The sequence below is a fragment of the Gymnoscopelus braueri genome (assembly GCF_963280865.1).
Source record: "Gymnoscopelus braueri genome assembly, chromosome: 22".
Taxonomy (NCBI): Eukaryota; Metazoa; Chordata; class Actinopteri; order Myctophiformes; family Myctophidae; genus Gymnoscopelus; species Gymnoscopelus braueri.
Window position 1 is genome coordinate 17,724,454 of NC_137624.1, and position 21,427 is coordinate 17,745,880.

Sequence of the window (21,427 nt, forward strand, 5' to 3'; positions counted from 1 at the left end):
TAACCACGTTCTACCTGGCGTACCTATTTTGGGCAATGACTTCTTGGGCCCTATTTTCGCCGGTGCCTTATCCATTATCCCTAAAGTTCTTTGCCATTTTTTAAACTATTTTTAAAAACATTTTCAAATAGTTCAACAAGCCAAGCTACATCGACATGTTGTGAGCTTGTAGATCAGAGTACGGACTTCTAAATTTACTTGAGTAAAAGTACAAAAGTTTTGGCATCAAAATGTACTTAAAGTACTAAAAGTAAGAGTACTAAATGTTTGAAAATAGCCGATCTACAAGCTCACAACGCGTCGCATCGCGACGCGTTGTGAGCTTGTAGACCGGCTATTTTCAAATAGCCTATGTATAAAACAGGGCTGACATTAAAGTTGTACAATGCAGATTCACAAATAACTCACACATTTTTAGCAACCTCTGCTGGTCACTACCGTCACTGCATACAATTTCCGTAGTCCTCGATTACCCAGAATTCCATTTGTTTTCACCGGAAGCCGGAAGCGTTTCAAAAAGCGATCTTTTAATTGTTTTATACTATCTGCGGATCGTTTCTCTTAGCCAGTGGAGCATTAGTTACCATGAGCTGTGCTTTCTTTTTCTGTTCTTTTTCGATCTTCCAATCCTACATTCTCTTAAAATCAGCGTGAGGTTCCTTTTTGTTATTAGCGCGGTAGTTCCTGGCCAAACAGGAAACCGTTGCGGTAGTTCCGTTTTCTGGCCAGATGACGTCATTTTCCCGGGAAAGTCCCCCCCGACAGCGTTCAATACAAAATATATAAATAAAAGGCTTCCAGGGGTGAAATTCATGGAGTGGGTGTTGTGAAACTTTTGCCACTCACAAAAGATATACAATTTAACTTTAGTTTTTGTTGAAAACGTTACCTAGTATTACTTTAATGTATGGAGGGGAAAAAAAACATTACAAAAATGAACTATGGAGATACAATGTTTCTGCCCCATGGTGAAGCTATTTAACATCTGATATTCAATAAGACCTATGTGTAACAGGAATATATGTCTTTTCTTATCTTTTGTGCTCAGAGTGCTCACCGAGCTTGTGTCCAAGATGAGAGACATGCAGATGGACAAGACAGAGCTGGGCTGCCTTCGAGCTATCGTTCTCTTCAACCCAGGTATAGCTTCTGTTACCCCTGCACCTTTCTTTCTGCCTGGTTTTTCTTCAATAGGCCCAGTCAGCAAATCAATCCATTATTCTATTACATTGCAAATGTAATTCAGTCTAGATCAAATAGTCGAAAGAATCTTTTGATACATTAAAATTAAAAGTGAACCAGTGAAATCATTCTGTGTAAATGATATCGCACAAACTGCATGTGAAAAGCCCTCACAGAATACTGTTTGACCCAGGTCTGGTCTAAAATGCACTGGTTCTCAAAGTTGGATCTGGGGACCCCCAGGGGTCCTGACTTGAAGGGGTTCCAGGAGTCCCCAGCTAAATGTGTTAATATAGAGTATTATCACAATCAGTTTAACCACAATTTTAGATTTCAGCTATTCAAAAATAGCTGATCTGCAAGTGCTCACAATGCATCGCAATGCTACACATTTGAGCTTGTAGATCTGCTTAGAAATGTAAAATAATGTGGAAATCTTTAAAAAAAAAAAATTAAGATGGATCTTTTAAAGTAGCACTATGTAACTTTCCCCTTCTACCCCGGATTTGAACTTGATTTCCTACGTACTGTAAGTGTTTACAATTGAGTTAATAGAGCCGGCCTGCTTGCTCGGGAGAAAATGTAATCTTGACCATCAGGACAAAATTTTGTGTCATATCCTGTGACTAGATGAGACATGACCTTTTGACACAATCTAAATGTCTCAATAGAAGAGCAGGGAGACCAAATACAACCACCCCAATTGTATAAGTTATATTGTATTAACATACTCTACCATACAGATTGGAACAAAATGACATTTTATTCATAAAAGAAAAGTTACATAGTGAGGATCTAAGACAAATCCCTGGCAGAAAATATTTTCAGATGAGGGTCCGCGGCCAAATACATGTTAATTTGAGCGTCCTTGACATGAAATAGTTTGAAAACCAGTGCTTTAATGAATGTGTGTGTGTGCGTATTTGTGTGTGTTTGTGCCTGAGTGCGTGAATGTGTGTGTGTGTGTGTGTGTGCGAGAGATCAAGAGCAGTGTGGGAGCGTGCCTGCAGCCATCAGCCTGCTTTAGCATGGGCACTCTGCTCCATGTGTTCAACACTGTGTTCTAGTCATCATACAGCCCACACTGGCCAGAGGTCACTTTTCTGTCTGATTCCAAATTAATTAGGAGCTCACTGGGGCTTGTCCTGACTGGAGGGCGGCTGAGGGGTGGGTGTCGCAGGGGGCTGGTACTGTGCTAAAAATGACCCTCCGTCAGGGTTGCCAGATGTGCTTATTATAATTTCCCCGCAAGATTTGATTTGAAAATAGCCGATCTACAAGCTCACAACGCGTCGCATCGCGACGCGTTGTGAGCTTGTAGATCGGCTATTTTCAAATAGCTGATTTATATGTTGAAGTGCTCATATGGCCCATACAAGTGTCCTTAGATCAACTCAACATCAAGTTCAGTATCACAAGTTTATACTTATGGTATAAAACAGTGGTTGAAATCATTTTGTGCAAGCGTAGAGTAAAACATTCACCTGTTTTCTCTCTCTCCCTTTGCTCTCACTCTACCTCTGTCCTCTCTCTTCTCATGGAATACTACAAGCAGTGTTGCCAGATTCTGTGACAGAAACAAGCAACCAGGTCTAGGAAAACCAGCTAAAAAGAAGCGACTATGGGCCACATGAGCACTTTAACATATACATATATATTTGAAAATAGATCGGCTATTTTCAAATCAAATCTTGAAGGGAAATTATATTAAGCAGATCTGGCAACCCTGACTACAAGTACAAAACAATGGAGCGAGCGTGCATGGAACAAACATAATTATTTACACCTGTAAACCTGTGATGTGACAAATAAAGCTGATTCTGTTCTGATTGTGGTGTCTCTCTGCAGACTCCAAAGGTCTGTCCAATCCTGGCGAGGTAGAGGCTCTGAGAGAGAAGGTGTATGCATCTCTGGAGGCCTACTGCAAACAGAAATACCCCGAGCAACCTGGCAGGTATGATGCTGCATGTCAACTGGAGCTTAGGGGTGCAACAGTTAATCACAATCTTTGATAAATAAGTAAGCAATTCCAATTGTTCACAACGCGTCACAGCGCGACACATTGTGAGCTCGTAGATCTGCTATTTACACTATTTTTGAATGAATTTAAATTACGTGGTTAATTGTTAATTGTTAAACATTTTCAAATACTGTATATGCATATTTTTAACTCATGCCTCTTGATTATTTGATTAATCGAAAAAGCAATTTGGGAACCCATCGCCAAATGAAAAAGGAAAAACAGCGCCCTCTTTTTTTACTTTTTCACTTAGCTCTGGGGGGGGGGTAAATGGAGCACCCGTGCGCATAGGAAACCAGGGTTTTGGTCTGCCTTCAGCCCTTCACTTCCGGTGGTGCGATTATGTTTTCATTCCCACTAACTATGCATGAGAACAGCCACGTCACCAAGTCCCTGTCCACTGACAGATTCAAGCGGAGAGCAGAATCTGTTCTTGAGAGATTATCGAAAAAGTAATCGATGGAATAATCGCTAAGAAAAAAATCAATGACCACAGCCCTAACTGGAACACAATCATTTTAACATGAACATTTTAAATCATGCTGTGCAACTTTTTCATTTAAACCAATTGTTTTGGATATGGATGTAATCTCTCAGAATGACATTCCACACTCCACAAATGCTTTTTTTCTGGACAACTTCTCTGAACGCGAGTGTCGAAATGGCGCAGGCATCAGAAATGTATTTAGCCTATCATCATGTATTTTAAAGTTAAGGAGCTTTAATTACAAAATAGTTACAATATCAGTTGTGTTGGCAACAACACACAGTAGACGGTGACATAACGACCAGTCAGTGGACAGGGACTTGGTGACGTGGCTGTTCTCATGCATAGTTCTCCGCAGTGGATTGGTATATCGATCTGAAATGTATTTTTTTTATCTTTTTCGCAAATTTAAACTATTAGCATTATTGCCACAGGATATTAGATCTGTGGCAGTGCAGTCCCAAGTCTGAGTGTACACGAAGCAGCCTGTAATTCTCAAAACAGTATTGCCCCCTACTACTTAATTTATCTGCAGACATTACCTTATTTTGGATATTTATTCTTTCAGCTCTTTTATTATATTACAGATAATATAGAAAAAATATGGTTTTCCTTTGTGGTACTCACATGAATCGCAATGCTTCAAAGGGCTATTGTGTGCAATGTTTGATGAGCTAAGGACAAAAAAAAAAAAACTCGTACAATTTCAATATTTTTTCCCTCCCTAAAACTACGCACTGTACATGGCATCTTAGTCTGATTCCTCGCAGATGTTGGAAAAACAGTGGGGATACTGTACTGCATTGTACTATTTTTCTTTTCATGTCATTCTCCATTCATCTGTCTCTGTCAAGTGAATAACGCTGCGCTTTTTTCTCTTCTTCTTTCCCCCCGTGTTGTGTTGTGTTGTGTTGTGTCGTGGCAGGTTTGCTAAGCTGTTGCTGCGGTTACCAGCGCTGCGTTCTATTGGTCTAAAGTGCCTGGAGCACTTGTTCTTCTTCAAGCTCATCGGAGACACGCCCATCGACACGTTCCTCATGGAGATGCTGGAGGCGCCCCATCAAATGACATAATGGTGGGAGGGGCTAGGCTACCTTTCTCCTCCTCCTGCCCCGCGCCACCTTTCCCCTTCTAAGAAAAAGAAAACCCTACCCCCCCCACCACCAGTAGCGCCACTACCACCATCGCCCCTGGATGGATGTGGAGTCGCCGTGGAACGTGGAGTTGTTTAAATCCCCCGCTTCAGCAAAAGAGACGGATTGATCAAAATGGAGAAACACGGGGGGGGCCAGGGGGGGGGGACTCCCTCCCTCCCTTTTCTCTTCTTTGCTCCCTTTGATGAGTTTCGAAAATGAATTTCGAAAAATTAATCCCATCGTGTCTATGGGTCTGTTTTATACCTTGTACAAATATATAAATAAGAAATATATATATGACAAATCTTGAGACAAAACGAGTGACAACATTGGACTGAAATGAGGACGGACTGAGGATACAAGAATTGTATTGAGCCATTGTTTTGGTCGTTGCTTTTTTTTTTTCCTTTTATTGATTTTTTTTTTGCTAACATGACAAACAAAGACAAAGGTGATCAGGTCTAACACCCTATTAGCCTGATTTATGCTTGGATGCGCGTGGTGTCGCGCGCCAGAAATAGCCGATCTACAAGCTCACGCGACACGCCGTGAACTTGTAGATCGGCCATTTTTTGGGTGCTCGACAAACCGGCGTGCAACAATGTATATAAATCAGGCTTCGGCTCCGCTTGCAGGTGTGGTTTCAAACACCGGTGGTGATGTCATTGGATGCTCAGTGTTGTGAAGGGGACGAGGGGACTTGTGTGACTTGTGACAAGAGCCTGGCCTCCATGGTCTGGTCCCCGGGCCTCAAACTCGATCCTTCAGAACCTTCAGGACTAACTTTGCAGAAGGACAGGACCACGATACGCCTGGAAGGAATAACATTTTTTCCCCCCTGCGTTCAGTTACAGCAGTGGTTTTCAACCTTTTTTTGCGTCAAGGACCCCGAAATCGACACATATTAGCCCCAGGGACCCCCATTTGAAAAGATATGCCAGGGACTCAACCATTTAGATTTCTTGGGGGTCCCAATCTACAGTATCATCATCAGTGTTAATTTAACTCTGAGAGTGTACAAATGGAACCAAATGGACCCTTACGGTTCCATTTGTACACTCTCAGAGTTACCGACACACAAGGGTCAATTTGGTTCCTAACTATTCATTTGTCTGGGGACCCCCTGGAACCCCCTCAAGGACCACTGGTGGTCCCCGGACCACTGGTTGAAAACCACTGAGTAAGTCGGCGACAACAGGCCAGGTCCTGCCCTGTCAGTTTTGGAGGCGTAAGCCTCTCTGGATAAATATTTGGACTTGTGGGGAAGTGGGGAAGAATCAGACTGCAGGTGCTCAACTCAGGTCTCTACTCAAATCCCATGACAAGTTAAACCACGTCTTTCTCTTACTAACACTGTGTGTGACGTGGGAGATGCTAGGAGAAGACGTAACGTTAGTCCTGGAATCGGCCCTTCAGAAGATAATGCATTGACTAGAGCGGAGTTGGGAGAGCTTCAATCGGGACTATACTGCACATGTCTTTCTGCCCACAGAGAATGGTAACCCTGGGTAGAAGGACGCTATGCCTCTGGACTGTTTTTTGTTTTGTTTTGTTCTGTTTTTTTTTTACATCCTCAGCCTCACAATAGCTGTATGCTACGTGAACGTCACTGTGTGTTCTGAAAGGCTATGTATGGCCAAGGTGTGCAGAAAACTCTTGAAACATTGATGGTTGGATTTTTGGCTGTTGGTTTTTTGCCCAAGACAGCGCCGTGGGGAATTGTTGTGGGACCAAAGCAAAGTGCTTTTTGAAGTGATGCCATATCTTTTGTCTCGTGTTCCCCTGGCCTCTGAGCTCCCTTTGTGTCCCTCTCGTACACACCGACACACACACACCGTTACTGTATATTCCTCTTTCTTGCGAACTTCATCAAACCATTATCACTTCCTCACTCAGTAACCCCATGGCACCTTGCAGTTGGAACCTAGCTTTAGAGCCACCTTCTATCTACCTGTGCAGGAAGTTACAACCGTACGCAGTATTGATGGTGTTTTTTTTGTTTTGTTTTTGTTTGTTTTTTTCACTTAGACAACAATTCGCAATTACCTCCTTTAACCATCCCTCAGACTTTTTAAGTTCTTGACACGCTTCCTCCTCAGAACAGTGCGTGGGAGAAGTGCTTGTTGTTGCAGCAAGAGCCATTGTTTTTGTTTGTTTGTTTGTTTGTTTGTCTGTTTGTTTCTTGGCACTTAACCTCATGACAGTGGAGCCAGGTTCCTTCACAGAGAGGCGATAAACTGTACCTCTGGGGATCAGGAACTCCCGTTCTCCTAACCCCGGAGTGCCGCGTTCACTCGGTCTCTCTGCACTTCTCTGGACAAACGAGTGTCATTCGAATCAAACTGAAATGTTGAATAGTGTTTCTGTTGTGTATAAATATGCTACACGCCCATATTTCTGCTTCTTTCCCTTTTCTTTCTATACTGCAGCTGCTGCAAAACTATGCACCAAGCGCATTTCCAAAGATTGTCAATGGAATGGTTGTGTTTTTATAGTATAAGGGTATGGCTTAAACGGCACCGTTTTCAAAGGACAGAACCAGTGTTTGTGAGATATGGGGCCTATGTGATTTCTTCCTTTACAGGAGGTAGTGTACCCTAGACTGCTACCTTTTTATTGAGATATTTGATGGTAATTGGTGGCCATTTCTGTATCAATGCCGTACTGCTATAGATACTGCCACATGGGGAAATGCTCCTGAAATAGTCCAAAATTGTCTCCTGTTTCTAGATTGTGTAGCACGTTGGTGCAATATTTCAGAAAATAATCTAACCTGAGACATTACAATATAATTATTTTAAGGGTTTTCGATTAATTTGAGTGCAAAATTTCTACCAAAATATCTTCATAATTAAAAAAAAAAATGTCTGAGATATTAATACCCCCGTAAAGGAGTGAATGATATACCATATTACCAGTAATATTATATAATATGTGTTCTTCAGTTCTTGGGAGAAGTTTCAACGGCACACATTAAGACTAGTCCTCGACATAAACGTTGTTCTCAATGTTGTCAATTAAGTGTAAGGCTACAGGCTTCATCCATCTGTGAAGCTGTAGATTCCCATGTTTCCTCCTCATTGGAAGACTAAGGTTCTAGGACCAGGTTTGAATGCCAATGTTGAGCGGGTGAGGTAGACTTTAGGTGGGATTGTAACATTAGTTGTGAGACAGAGGAGTTTGGGCCCAGAGAGAATTATTGAGAAACGTGGCCGCTATGGAAGAGCTGTGACTGCCCCCTTGTGGAAGAGATGCAGTACTGCAACATTACTTGAATTTTATACAAGTATTTAATCAGAGAGAAAAAAAAAGGCACTTTTTTCATCAATGCTAGTATTCCTCTTGGTCAGACACAACCTCAGTGTTTGTGCTCATTAAGATTGAAAGAAAAGACAAGAAGCAATAACCTCAGTATGAACCATTGGCTTGTTCTTTGATTAATACAGCTCATTAGTTTCAGTGAGGTGGCCTGTAATGAGGTGTTATTTTGGACTATCCAGGTGACAGTATTGACTGCCAGGTTGAGCTCAGTTTACAGTATTTATATTGTGGGATAATGATGCTTATGTATTCGTAAAACAAACAAAAAAAAAAGGAAAGAAAAAAATTACCCAAATATTTTCAACCTAAGCACTAGGGCAGAGGGAAGTGTTATTCTTTTTCAGATTAAATGTGTTTTGTTGGGGTCAAGTCCCCGCCCCCCAAGGACCAGCAAGGCTGAATCCAGTGGACAAATAAACAGTAGCGGATGACATGCATGGCCCACTAACCTTGAAAAGACGATAAACACATTTTATTCTAATACTATTTATTTCCCTCTCGTACAACATGAGACGAATCATTGGAAGAATCTTAAATGTTCTCCTGTTCTCTTGCGTCTGATGTCTCATTCATTACTGAGCTCTGTCAGTTTACAGTGATTGGAGACCCGTGGTATCTTAAAGCTCAATTCATACGCTGCCGTGCGTCCGAGAATGAATTGAGCACAAGCCATAAGCAAATGCAAATCTCTAATGCAGGACATGGGCAGAGAATGGTATTCTTTGACTAATGAAAATGATCCAGATTACCTAGATAGAATCAACACATGAATGCTTTATATATCTCTTTCAGACCAAACTGTTCTAAACAAACCGGTGGGATAAAATTGTTTCATCCAACTCCAGTGTTTTACAAAGAAATGTCATGAGGGAAATGTTTGGTTTACTTTAGTTTTTTTTGTTTTTGCATTATGACTTTCTAAGGAGCTAAACTCAATCAACCAGCAGAATCACAGCATCTCTAAACTGAAAAGAACCAGCTCTGAGCAATTTATGGGACCTAAAAAAAAGTAGCAAACATAAAACACAAAACAAAAAAAAAAAAAAAGAAGAAAAAAGTAAAGGTTAATAGACTTTAAGCCCTCCAAAATGTATTTGTTGCTTGGCTATATCGTATGTTTAAAATGTAATCAGGAAAAGCTAAGCTTGTGACACAATCACTGCTTTCTTTGTTGCATAGACAGTAAATTGTCTGAGAAAAAAAAAGAAAAGAAAAAAAAAACTTCGGAAAAGATCTATTTTTGTACAAAGTTAATTTTATCCCTTGCTTATGTACTCTGTTCATTCTCATTTCCTTCAGTGGGCTGTTGTACACATTGTTTGTGGAAAAAGAAAAAAAGTTGATTTGAAAAGGCAGGGAGAGAAAACCCAGATTTTCGGAGTGAAATTGTGAGGGTGAGGAGCGGTAATCACCCTGGACACTTGCCTCCTTTGCCCTTTTCAACCTATTGCTATAGAAGAAGGGACTGTCCTCTTTCATTATATTTTGGTCTATTTTTAAGGAGATGGAATCTCCTCATCTGTTCTTTGTGGGTTGTTTCGCTGATGTTCTATCTTTCATGGACAGAAAAAAACGTTATTAAAAAATCTTAAAAGTAAATGTTGTCGTCTGGTCTCTCCATGGTGAGTATTGATTGTCTCCGCCAGGCCGGATGGCCGAAGGCTGTGATGTTTTCGCCAGACTAAGTCAGACTATACTATACTCAGTCATAAGTTTACAAAATGTACTAAAGTACAGTGAATGTCTGTGCGGTTTGTCTCCATCACTGAAAATAACATGCATGTAAACAGACGTAAAACTGCTGTCCTGTGCAGTAGGGTGAAAAAAACACAACCATTTCACTCAGCTTTACCCAGCTGATGTCCGCCCTCAGAGGAGCAGTTTTAATTGTCTTGCTCAGGGACATCCTGACATACTGCTGTAAATAGGCCTTGAAACTGCAACTTTCGGCTCACTAGTCAGTCACTATCCATTCACCTCCAATATGCCTTTAGACTTGGTGGTTCTAAAGCATTTAGTTGTGAAGGACCCCCCAAATTGACATGTATTTGGCAGTGGACCCCCATGTGGAAAGCTATAGTGTCAGGGCCCCCCATGAGAAAGATTTATATTTAAAACGTTAAAAGAATATAAATATAATTCAAATTTGTCAAGATGTTGGGAATACTTTCCATGTCAGGGATAGAATTTGAACCCCCTCCCCCCCCCCCCCCCGGGGGGGGGGGGAGGGGGTTCAAAAAAAAAGAAGGGAAAAGGAGAGACATTTTGGGAAAAAGGAAGGGAATGGATGCAATTCTAACTCAGCTTCATGTTAAATCCTGCTGCAAGCAATTATGTATCCAAATATTTTCAAAAAGCACTGAAATGTTAAAACTAGCGTTTCTAAGGAGGGGAAGTATGGATCCCAAGGTCGCCAGTTCAATCCCTGCTTTGAGCAAAAGTAACCTGACACTAACAAGTGCTCATGCTGTGTTTTAGATCATTTTACACAATGACAAATGTGATGTGAAATGTAAATAAGTGTAGAGGGCTGTCCCTCCACACCAAGAACGTGGTGCTATAGAGTCTATACCACAACTAATGGTAATGACAGTAGACCCCCAGATTACTGTCAAGACTACACTCAAGTACTGTACTACTGTTAAGTACTGTTTTGAGGATTTCTTACTTTACTTGAGTATTTCCATTTTTCTGTACTTTTACTCCACTACATCTCAGATACAAATATTGAACTTTTACTCCACTACAATTATTTGAAAACTTTAGTTAGATTTAGTTTATTATTACAAAACATACATTAACCACTTCAGCCCTATATAAACTTTGGCTATTTGAAAATAGCAGATCTACAAGCTCACAACACGTCACATGGCGATGAGTTGTGAGCTTGTAGATCGGCTATTTTCAAAAGCCTTTTACACACACACTTTTTTCTCCTCCTGCAGATTTCCTTCAAGTCTCACCAAAACCTGCACACAGGATCTCTGGACCCATGTGATGAAACACATCACACACAACTTTTGTTTGGCCGGATATTTTTTTTTTGAGGGACGGGGTTAAACTATTCCAAACCTGGGTGGCAGTGCTGTAGAAGGAGAATCTGCCCATTTTGTGTTTTGTGACTGTGGGTGTCGCTAACCTTTTGGAGGTTTTTAGTCAGATATGCAGGTATAGGGGTCATTTCGGGCAAATTTTCATTTACAATTTTGAAGACCAATCCCATTTTTAGTTGTTTAACCCTGCCTTCTACCCTGAGCCAGCCTAGGCTAGCAAAATGAGTGGGAGAAAGGTGGGTCATGGGCCCCAGTCCGAGAAGCAGTCGAATCAGTTTGTTTTGGGAGGTTTGAAGCTTAGTCTTCAGTGACATTGAGATGTTGGAGCACCAATGTGACATTGCCACATAAATGTGTGAAATAATGTATTTCCTGTCCAGGTATGATGAGTATTGAAAGAAAAAGATACACAAGAAACATAACATAATTGGTGATAACAGGGGAATATATTGGTTAAGATACGGTTGAATATTTAACAGCTAAATGTAGTGTACATTTTTTTTTATTTTTTTGTGTTAGGTGATTATGGCCATTAGGGCACGCTCCCACCAAAACATGGTCGGCTAGCGTTAAACGCAGGTTGTGCGCGGCCACAGTTTTTTGCAGCCAGCGGATTCTAAAAAACGGGAGTGACGCGCCTGTCACTCACTTTCAGGACCCTGCCTGTAGCCCGCACCGCCTGCTGCCTTGAGCACCATGTTGCTTCCTGAGTCTTGGGATGGTCCGCCTTCCACTCACCCGATTGGACAGAGGGGGAAAATCAGCTGCTGCCTCCAGCAGTTTTCTGCTTCAAATGGACAAGTCGTGTAGAGCAGATAAACGCAAGGTCTGCGCGACAGGCGGAAAGATCCGCTCTTGCGTGAATCCACGCATTTACATTGACAAAGCATTGGCAGATTCTGCCCCAGAGGCAAAATAAAAGTGCGGTGGGAGCGCGCCCTTATGATTCATTTTCTGTTGACATGGTTCACTCATCGGGGGAGCTGTGGGGAAAAAACAGCAAAAGTTCCACAGGAAGTGAGGTATCAGGAACAGCTATAAAACTACAGGAATTGAGGCGGCCGGGGGTTCCATTTTAGGTATTGAAAAAGAGTGTTTGTTGGTGTTCGAGAAAGAGACTGTTGTGAGCCTAAACTAAACCAAAAAGGAATTGATAAACCACTGAGTAATGTGGCCGGAGAACTTATGGATCTGAAAGGAGAGAAGTTTGGTCGAGGAACATTTCTGAGGGTTTAGCTCTGAATAAATTCAGAGCTTTTGGACAAAGGAGCCCATGTGGCCTCTTGACTTGAAGGTTGGGTGAGGATTATATTTTTTCCTTTTCATGCAATGCATTGCCTTTTTATTTGCTGACTTTGCGGATTATTGGATTCTCGGAAAACAGAAGATCTACAATACTTTTGGATTACTTTTGGGAAACTTTACTCTTTGGAGACATTTAAAAGAACGTTGCGTTGCGGGACTAAAGATCAGAGTTTGATCATTCTTCATTTGTATTTTGAAGTGTACTGATCGTTTCATTTAATTTAATTATTTTGTTTGATTAATATTGGGTCAGATCAAATACTGCATTTAATTTCAAAAGCAACAGTTTTGTGGATTATTTTTGGTCTGCAATACAGTTTGTTCTAAGAATTACTGCCGCAGGTACAGCACCTTTATTTCTATAATATAACTCAGACATAACAAGTTTATGGTTCTTATTGTTAAGTTGAATGCTAAAAATCACTATTCATGAATGCCTTACCACACACTAGGCCTGTCCCGACTAAGGATTTCTATAGTCGAATTTGATTCGCCAAATATTGCCTATAGTCGACTAATAATCGACTAATACAACACCACAAAAAAATATATACTATATATATGTATTTATTTTTTGTTGAAGCAACTGCGATTGGCAGTCGAATCAGTCTGATTCGACTGCCAATCTCTCAGTCGAATCATGCAAAAAAGATGTTATGCAACATGTTATTGGCAGTCGACTTAGACTCCCTTCTACTGATTAGTCGACTATTCGAATAATCAAGGTCAGGCCTACTACACACACAGTTAGATTGGAGACGTGTCGTGACGTCCAAAAACGGTAGCAGTCACTCATGTTGCCGAGTATATACAGTTTGGTAGAACACTACAGTTTCTCATTCAACGTCATCTTATGCTTATCCAACAAAGGTGCAAACGTGTGGCATTCATAACAAAACGGGTCGCGAGTTTTGCAACTTGCGATGGAGTGAAGTTGATCTTGTATTCATAGCCTGCTATTAGCAGTGGTGGAACAAGTACTCACATTTTTTTACACGAGTAAAAGTATCAATACCACAATGTAGAAATACTCTGTTACAAGTAAAAGGCCTGTGTTCAAAATCTTGAGTAAAAGTACAAAAGTATTGGCATCAAAATATACTTAAAGCACAAAAAGTAAAAGTACTAAAATGTTTGAAAATAGAAGATCTAGCATTAGCAAGCAAGTCCAGTTGGACCAGGTGGGGAGAGGGGATGAAACTGCCCTTTGCCTTTCTGAATAGAGAGGCATATCTCCTACCCGATGGCAGGACCTGAAAGCAGGTGCTGAGGTTATGAGTTGGGTCTCTCACCATCTTTCCTGCTTTCTTCACTGTCCTCTGGTCATAGAGATGCTGAAGGGCAGAGCACTGCACCCCACAGAGCTTAGACCCCAAGGTGGTTACCCTCCACAGTGAGAGCCCCCCATACCAAGCCAGTATTATCCAATATAATCATTTATATCTGCAAAGTAACTAGTAACTCAAACTTTCAAATAATTGTAGTGGAGTAAAAGTACAATGTTTTCCTCAGATGTAGTGGAGTAAAAGTAAAAAAAATACCTCAATTTTACTTAAGTACAGTACTTGAGTAAATGCACTTACACTTTACACCACTGGCTGTTAGAGCATGTAATCATAAGGCATTGTGGTAAAGTGCATATCTGTGGTATTTTGCCCCTATTGAGGAATAAATGAGGTTCCAAGCTTTCCTTTTCCTCTGTTACTTTTATTAAGGAGAGAGAGTATTACATGGTTACACAAACAGGACTTTAAATGGTAGACTTTCCAGGCAAAAGACAAAGAACGGAGATTGGGTTGATTGCGAACGCGGAAGGAGGCGCGGCGAAGCCGCACCTCCGACCAAGTGGAGCTTACTATGTAACCCTGCTCAGGTTGTGTCTCTGTCTGTGTGTCTGTGTTCATGCTCTCATTGGCTCGCGCCCCCATGTGACTCACATGTGACTCACATGCGTGCACTGCCTGTAAGCAGCCACCCGAGTGCGCCAGAGTGCAGGAATTTAGACAATGCTCTGATTACAATGCACACACACACACACACACACACACACACACACACACACACACACACACACACACACAATGTCAATGTTCTCTCCCCATCACGGTGAAATAACACAGATTACAAGTCCGTAAATACACAATATTTTCGAGCTGCGTTCGCTTCCAGCGTTCGCGCGTCTTACTTGTATATATACTCAATGTGTATGTATGTGCACACGATTTTCTAAGTTTGTGTATGAGGTGTGTGTGCTTTGAGCCTTCTGTCTAAATGTGTGTTACGTGTGTGTGTGTACTTCAGTGTGTGTGCATGTATGTGTGTGCGTTTGGAATGTTTAATTGTGTGTATGTGTGTTTAATTGGTTTGCCTGTGTGTGTGTGTGTGTGTGTGTGTGTACATGCTCTCTGTTAGAGATGAGCAATATTATCTATATGGCAATATTTGTGATGCGACGCGTTGTGAGCTTGTAGATCTGCTATTTTCAAAGGATTTTTATACATTTTATACATTTTGATAACTTGTGAAACGGGACATTCTGCATAACGAGTACTTTTACTTTTGGTACTTTAAGGATGATCATGTTTTGATGCCAATACTTTTGTACTTGGTGGTTACTCAAGTAAATGTTGAATTCCGGACTTTTACTTGTAACAGAGTATTTCTACAGTGCAGTATTGATACTTTTACTTAATAATAGGTGTGACGCCCACCCACTCTGTCTACCAGTGCTAGTCTGTTGTGGATGCCTGGTAGGTGGAGCTGGGACTGGGAGGCCATCAGCTCTGATCTGGAGCACCTGAGCCTATTGCTCTGAGGGCTTTAAAAGCAGTCCTCTTCCTAGTTAGGGAATTTTAGCGATATGTGTGGACCATCTGTGAAAAAATGTACTACCAATAGCTTTCTTCACCAATGTGTTCTTATAGGTGTCTAGAATCACCTCTCAATTAATGTAAACCCAAATCCTCGTGGAAAATCCTGGAGAGCCAATCAAAGTCAAGGAGCCCAGAGGGCTTCGGTGAAAAATATGAAAACAAATAAAAGTCTCAAATCAACTTGTGAGGTGTCTAACTAGGGGTTTTGAGGGGTGCTGAATCCATTCCAACCATTATTTTTGAGTAAAAATGTCTCCCTGGCCGTATAATTTTGGTATATTGGTTATTGTTAAGATGTAATGTAAAGCACAGTGTATAATCAACGGTGGGGGATTGGAGTGTTGTTGAATTGATTCTATTCTGAAAAATAAAATAAGAAAATATTGCTAAACACTTGATAAGAGTGCACACCTACTGTGCACATGCTCAGTGGGATACACTGTCTGCATGTGGGGACTTAAGGAGCCCCAAGGGCTTCGGTGAAAAAAACGAAAAGTCTAAAATTAACTCTAACTAGGGGGTTTTCAGAGGTGCTGAATCTAATCCAACCATTAGTTTTGAGTAAAAAACAACTCATTTTCCATAACAACATATTTTATTACATATTACAAGAAAAATGTAAAGTAAGAAATGTGCATATTATTGATGAAACCTGGTGTCAGTCTTACTCAGCCAACACCTCATCTTCCTCACTCCTTTTTTCGTCTGCCTGGTTGATGTTCTTGCATTCTCCATTACACTTGCCACAAGCAGATATACACTTGACCCCCTGCTTTTTACGGCAGTACCTGCGTGTACTACAGTCTCCCGCACAGTTGCAGCTGATGAATTTCAGTAGATAGTCTGGGGCAATGGGGTCTGTGGTAGGGACTGGTGCATAGCCTTCTCCTCCCAGTTTCCACCCGTAGTCGAGGACATCCAGTGATGGACTTTGTAGCAGTAGCCAGTCTCTGGTTTGGAGATATGCCCGGAGAGAATGCTGTGCTGCAGCTGCTGTAGTCGGGGGCAGTTTCTCTGGTCTGACATTCCCAGCAGCAGCATGCTTGCTGAACATCTCAAGTCCCAAGTCTTTTGGTGGTTTCCCGTGGTACATGAGTTTGAACAGTTCACAGCCGGCTGTGATGATGGCTTCTTTCTGGGCTTGGATGTCAAGAAAAACGTCCATGGCTGCCTCGGCTTGGTCTGTCTTGCAGAGTTTACTTAGTATAGTTGGTTTGCCAAAACCAACTATACTAAGTCAAGACCAAGTCAAGACCAAAGAAGCTCTGCTATTTGAGTTGACGCCAACACCGATGTCTCTTTTTGACAGAAACCAGAAGATGCGAAAGCCAGACAAGGCTGCCCTAGCAAAGTTCCTGAAGGCATTTGTGGAACCTGTCGAGCAACCCCCATGCCCGAGCCTTGTGATCGATGGTGGTTGGCTTCTGCACAATGTCAAGTGGGAGGCTAACCTCACCTGGAAGGACATCGCTGAGAACTACCTCCGGTTTGTGAAGGCCATGGGGAGCCAGCACCTCCGGATCACTGTGGTCTTTGACGGATATGTTAACTCAACCAAGGACCATGATCACGTCAGACGTACAAAGCATGCATGCTGTGACATCCAGATTCGTCCTGACATCCAAAACATCATTCCTAGAGAAAAGTTCCTTGACAACAAGAGTAACAAGGCCCAGCTCATCCTGCTACTTGCTGAGACATTCAGTAGTAGTGGAATCCGTGTACAGCAATGCTCCGATGATGCAGACACTTCTATCGTCCAGGCAGCTCTAGATGAAGCAAGAGAGTCCGCTGTTGAGGTGTGAGAGCTGAGGATACGGACATCCTGGTTATGCTCATTCATCATAAAGCAGACCACTCCATCTTCATCACAGCAGCAAAAAAATTATCTTATGATGTTGCAAAGATCCAAGAGGCCCTCCCAGAGAAATACAGGAAGTATCTGCTCTTCCTACACAGCTTCTCGTGATCTTAGTGATTGATTGATTGATTGGTGCTCGTCTCCCTGGTGGTACAAGGAAGTGTGGAGCTATTCCCCTGATAGGGTGAATAAATGTGTCCTGGATAGGGGACTCATTTGTTTATCCAATAGTTAAATGTTGAAAATGAACATGTGGCCCCCGGGCCGCCAGTTGCCCATGTATATTTTACAGGGAAATTGGCATTCCAGGGAAATTGAAAAAGGAGTGCTTGTTTTTACCACCCACCCAGGCCATTCTGTATAACCAACACTAGAGGGCAATGAATGCAAGCCAATGCATGGACATGCGTTTGTGCGTGTGCATGTGTACGCATGCACACATGCACACGCATGTGTGCACATGTGCTATGTGGCGGGGAACAACAAAAGACAGCTCGGCCTCGCATCAATGCCCCGCCTCGCGCCGCCTCCTCCTCGCACCGCCTCGTATCAAAGCCCCGCTTCGCGCTTCCTCCTCGCGCCGCCTCGTATCAATGCCCCGCCTCGCGCCGCCTCCTCCTCGCGCCGCCTCCTCCTCGCGCCGCCTCGTATCAAAGCCCCGCTTCGCGCCTCCTCCTCCTCCTCCTCGCGAGCCTCGCGTAAAGAAACCTGTCTCGAAAAGCCCTGACCGCGCCTAAAAGCGAGCGCTCTTTCAATTTCCCTGGAATGCCAATTTCCCTGTGACATATATACTACATCTAGCATCTTAGCCTTGTAACGACCGAAGGATAGACATAACTGTGGTTGCTGTTGTACATAGATTGGATCGGCTTGAACAATCATTTTCTGACTTATTCCAAGTTAAATGAACTGAATGAATAAGTTCGCTATGTTTCTTTTCAACTCTGATTTTTACTGAGCAGAGCAGCATGTTATGCTATGCTCTGTAGAAGGGTTTTACGTACCAAAAATAGATCTACAAGCTCACAATGCGTCCATCTGTGAAGCATTGTGGATCTGTAGATCTGCTATGCCCCAACGGCTGCTGTGGGTTTATAGACCAATCAGATCGCACAGCTGCCTTGCACTAGTTAACCCTTTACCCGCTGCTTGTTTTCAAGGTTTGCAACACAGCGTCTATATATAGACCGTCTATATTATAGACGTCATTTCAACGGCTATAATATAGACGGTGTATATATAGACGCTTAAAAAACATCTAATCAACGTCTAGGCTAAGAATAGACGTTGAAAAAACATTCACTGTTAGACCAGTTATAACCCGGTTTTAGCCTGGCCGGTAGACGTATTTTACACTACACTAAATGGAACAGAGACATAATTACTATAATTGTTAAGACTTCTAAAGGAAGTAAGGAAGAGGCCCAATTTCTTTCCAATATGGCTGCTGTGCATAGAGTCTATTCCTGAATGCCTCTATGTGAGTGACATTACAGTGAGCGTCCCAGACAAGAGAAAAGTCACATTTTCCTGAGAACCACATTCAGTGTTTGATCATTTATTATGAATCAATGTTCTAGATTAGATCAGATGAAGTACCCTTTAAAAGCCAGTAGGGGGAAACCACCCACTTCTAAATGCGTTTTTTGTTAACAAACAAATGCTCAACAGATAAATGATGAAGAATATATTAAAAGTTTTTATTGCAAAAGCTAAATCTCATAACAAATCTCATATGTACAGTCTTCATTGACAAAGTTAAATATATTTAAGTAAAATATCTGCATGAATTTAGAGACAGGATGAAATGTGTCAATATCCGCTCAACTTTCAGACACACATTTTAAAGCACCACTATGTAACTTTTTTGAATGGAGAAAAAAAGCCTTTTCTCCAATCTGTATGGTAGAGTATGTTAATAATATATCTTATATATATATATATATATATATATATATATATATATATATATATATATATATATATATATATATATATATATATATATATATATATAATTGGGTGGTTGTATTTTGTCTCCCTGCTCTTCTATTGAGACATTTAGATTGTGTCAAAGGTCATGTCTCACCTAGACAAAGGATCTGACACAAATTTTGACCTGATGGTCAGGATTACATTTATCCCCTGAGCAAGCAGGCAGGCTCTATTAGCTTAATGGTAAATATGACAGCACTTGCTCAGGAAACCGAGTTCAAATCAGGGGTAGAAGAGGAAAGTTACACAGTGCAGCTTAAAAAGATTTTAAAAAAGAAATCTTTGTCATGCTTTATACAAATATTTTACCCTGATTGTAGCACTTTGAGATTTGTTTCAAACGTAAAGGGCATTATAAATACTCAATATTACTTTGTCAAACAAATGCTCAACAGATAAATTATGAAAAATATATTAAAGGCTTTTATTGCAAAAGCTAAATCTCATAACAAAGCTCACAGCCTTCATTGGCAAGTTAAATATATTTAAGTATCTGCATATCTACGTAAAATATCTGAATCTAAAAACGAAATGAATTACACTAATTATGCCAATATAGTCTCAACTTTAAGCCACACATTTTAAATGAGCAAACAATTGTGCTTCTCTAGTATTAATCCTCAAGCTTGTTTCTATGTCAGCTCAACTGTTAAAAAGCCACAGCATGAAAGTGTTAACTCATCCTAACTTCTCCTTTCTAACAGACATCAACCATTATGTAAACCACTTCATCTTAACTTCTCCTTTATAAGAGCTCTCTGTCTTATCATCAGTGGTGGAAAGTAACTAAGTATATTTACTCAAGTACTGTACTTAAGTACAATTCTGAGGTATTTTTACTTTACTGGAAAATGTCCAATTTTGAGTACTTTTACTTCTACTCCACTACATCTCAGAGGCAAATATTGTACTTTTACTCCACTACAATTATTTGAAAACTTTAGTTACTTTGTAGATTTGGATTATCATTACAAAACATATACATTAACCACTTCAGCCCTACAGTATATACACTTCGACTATTTGAAAATAGCAGATCTACCAGCTTGTGAGCTTGTAGATTGGCTATTTTCAAAAGATTTTTATACATTTTGCATAATGAGTACTTTCTACCTTTGGTACTTTAAGTACGTTTTGATACCAATACTTTTGTACTTTTACTCAGGTACATTTTTAATTCTGGACTGGTAACAGAGTATCTCTACATTGCAGTAATGTTGAGCTAATTGTACATTTTGGTTTAATCAAGATGGTTTCATTGACCCTAGGGTCCCTGTTTTATGGAGAGCTAGTTGCACACTGGGTTATGTGCACCACTGTGTTCTCTTGGTTGTGTGTAAAATGAATCATGGTAGTGTCAATAATTATATTATGTCTGTATACATCAGAGGCAGTTTGATCAGTGTATAAAGTTTCATCTGTGTTAAAGCTGGCCCGGTGAGCCTAGGTGCGGAATTCAGGTTTGGGAACGTGTGACAAATGGCCCAAACGGTGCTTTTCTGTTTGCATGCGTTGTGGGTTTATGTCACTTGTCCATTGTGTGTTGCCTTGGTTTAAAAGGAGCTCACTCGTTGGTAATGTGCCGCCTTTGGGTTTGTCCTGTTGAGGGCAAGGAGGACTTGTGCATCCCCTGACTAAAAGTCTGAAATAATGACTTGGATCAGGGGATGAGTTCATTTTGTTGTTCCATAGTTTGTTTAGGTCATGTTTGGTCAGAAATTCATTTGTGTTCCTGTAGACCGTCGTAATTCCGCACAAATAATGGCTTGTATATTAAAAGATAAAATCTGTTTGGAATTGTAACAGCTGAAATCAGTATTCTTATATTAACCTGCAGGCCACATTAAAGGGAAGTACCACTCATTTTCAACATTCAACTATGTCTTTAAAGGGGTAGTTCACCCCCAAAATAACTTTTTTTCTATTGATTACTGACCATCTGGAGCCTTGAATTCATAGATATTTTTTTGTTTTTGTCACATTCCTAAGCCAATAATTTGATTATAATAAATGTGTCCCCATTGATTCCGGTAGGAGACACAAATGCATTTGTGTCTCCTACCGGAATCAATGGGGCTAAATTTATTATAATCAAATAATAAAGGAAGGAATGTGACAAAAACAAATAAATATCCATGAATTCAAGGCTCCATGGGGTGAGTAATCAATAGAAAAAAAGTTATTTGGGGGGTGA

The 21,427-nt window shown here is 41.0% G+C and overlaps 1 protein-coding gene across 4 annotated transcripts in view; it reads left to right on the top strand.

Annotated features, from left to right (window-relative positions):
* Positions 1–9,698, top strand: part of rxraa (retinoid X receptor, alpha a) — a 204,006-nt gene extending 194,308 nt beyond the window's left edge. For 3 of the 4 annotated variants that reach the window (XM_080419568.1, XM_080419570.1, XM_080419571.1), the window contains exons 9-12: positions 1,049–1,140; positions 3,031–3,136; positions 4,615–5,681; positions 6,007–9,698. In XM_080419568.1, the coding sequence (XP_080275694.1) occupies positions 1,049–1,140; positions 3,031–3,136; positions 4,615–4,762 (346 nt within the window). In that variant the 3' untranslated portion in view covers positions 4,763–5,681; positions 6,007–9,698. Of the gene's footprint in view, positions 1–1,048; positions 1,141–3,030; positions 3,137–4,614; positions 5,798–6,006 lie in introns of those variants that run through there. The other variant, XM_080419569.1, reaches the window with a different exon arrangement.
* Positions 9,699–21,427: the final 11,729 nt, after the last annotated feature.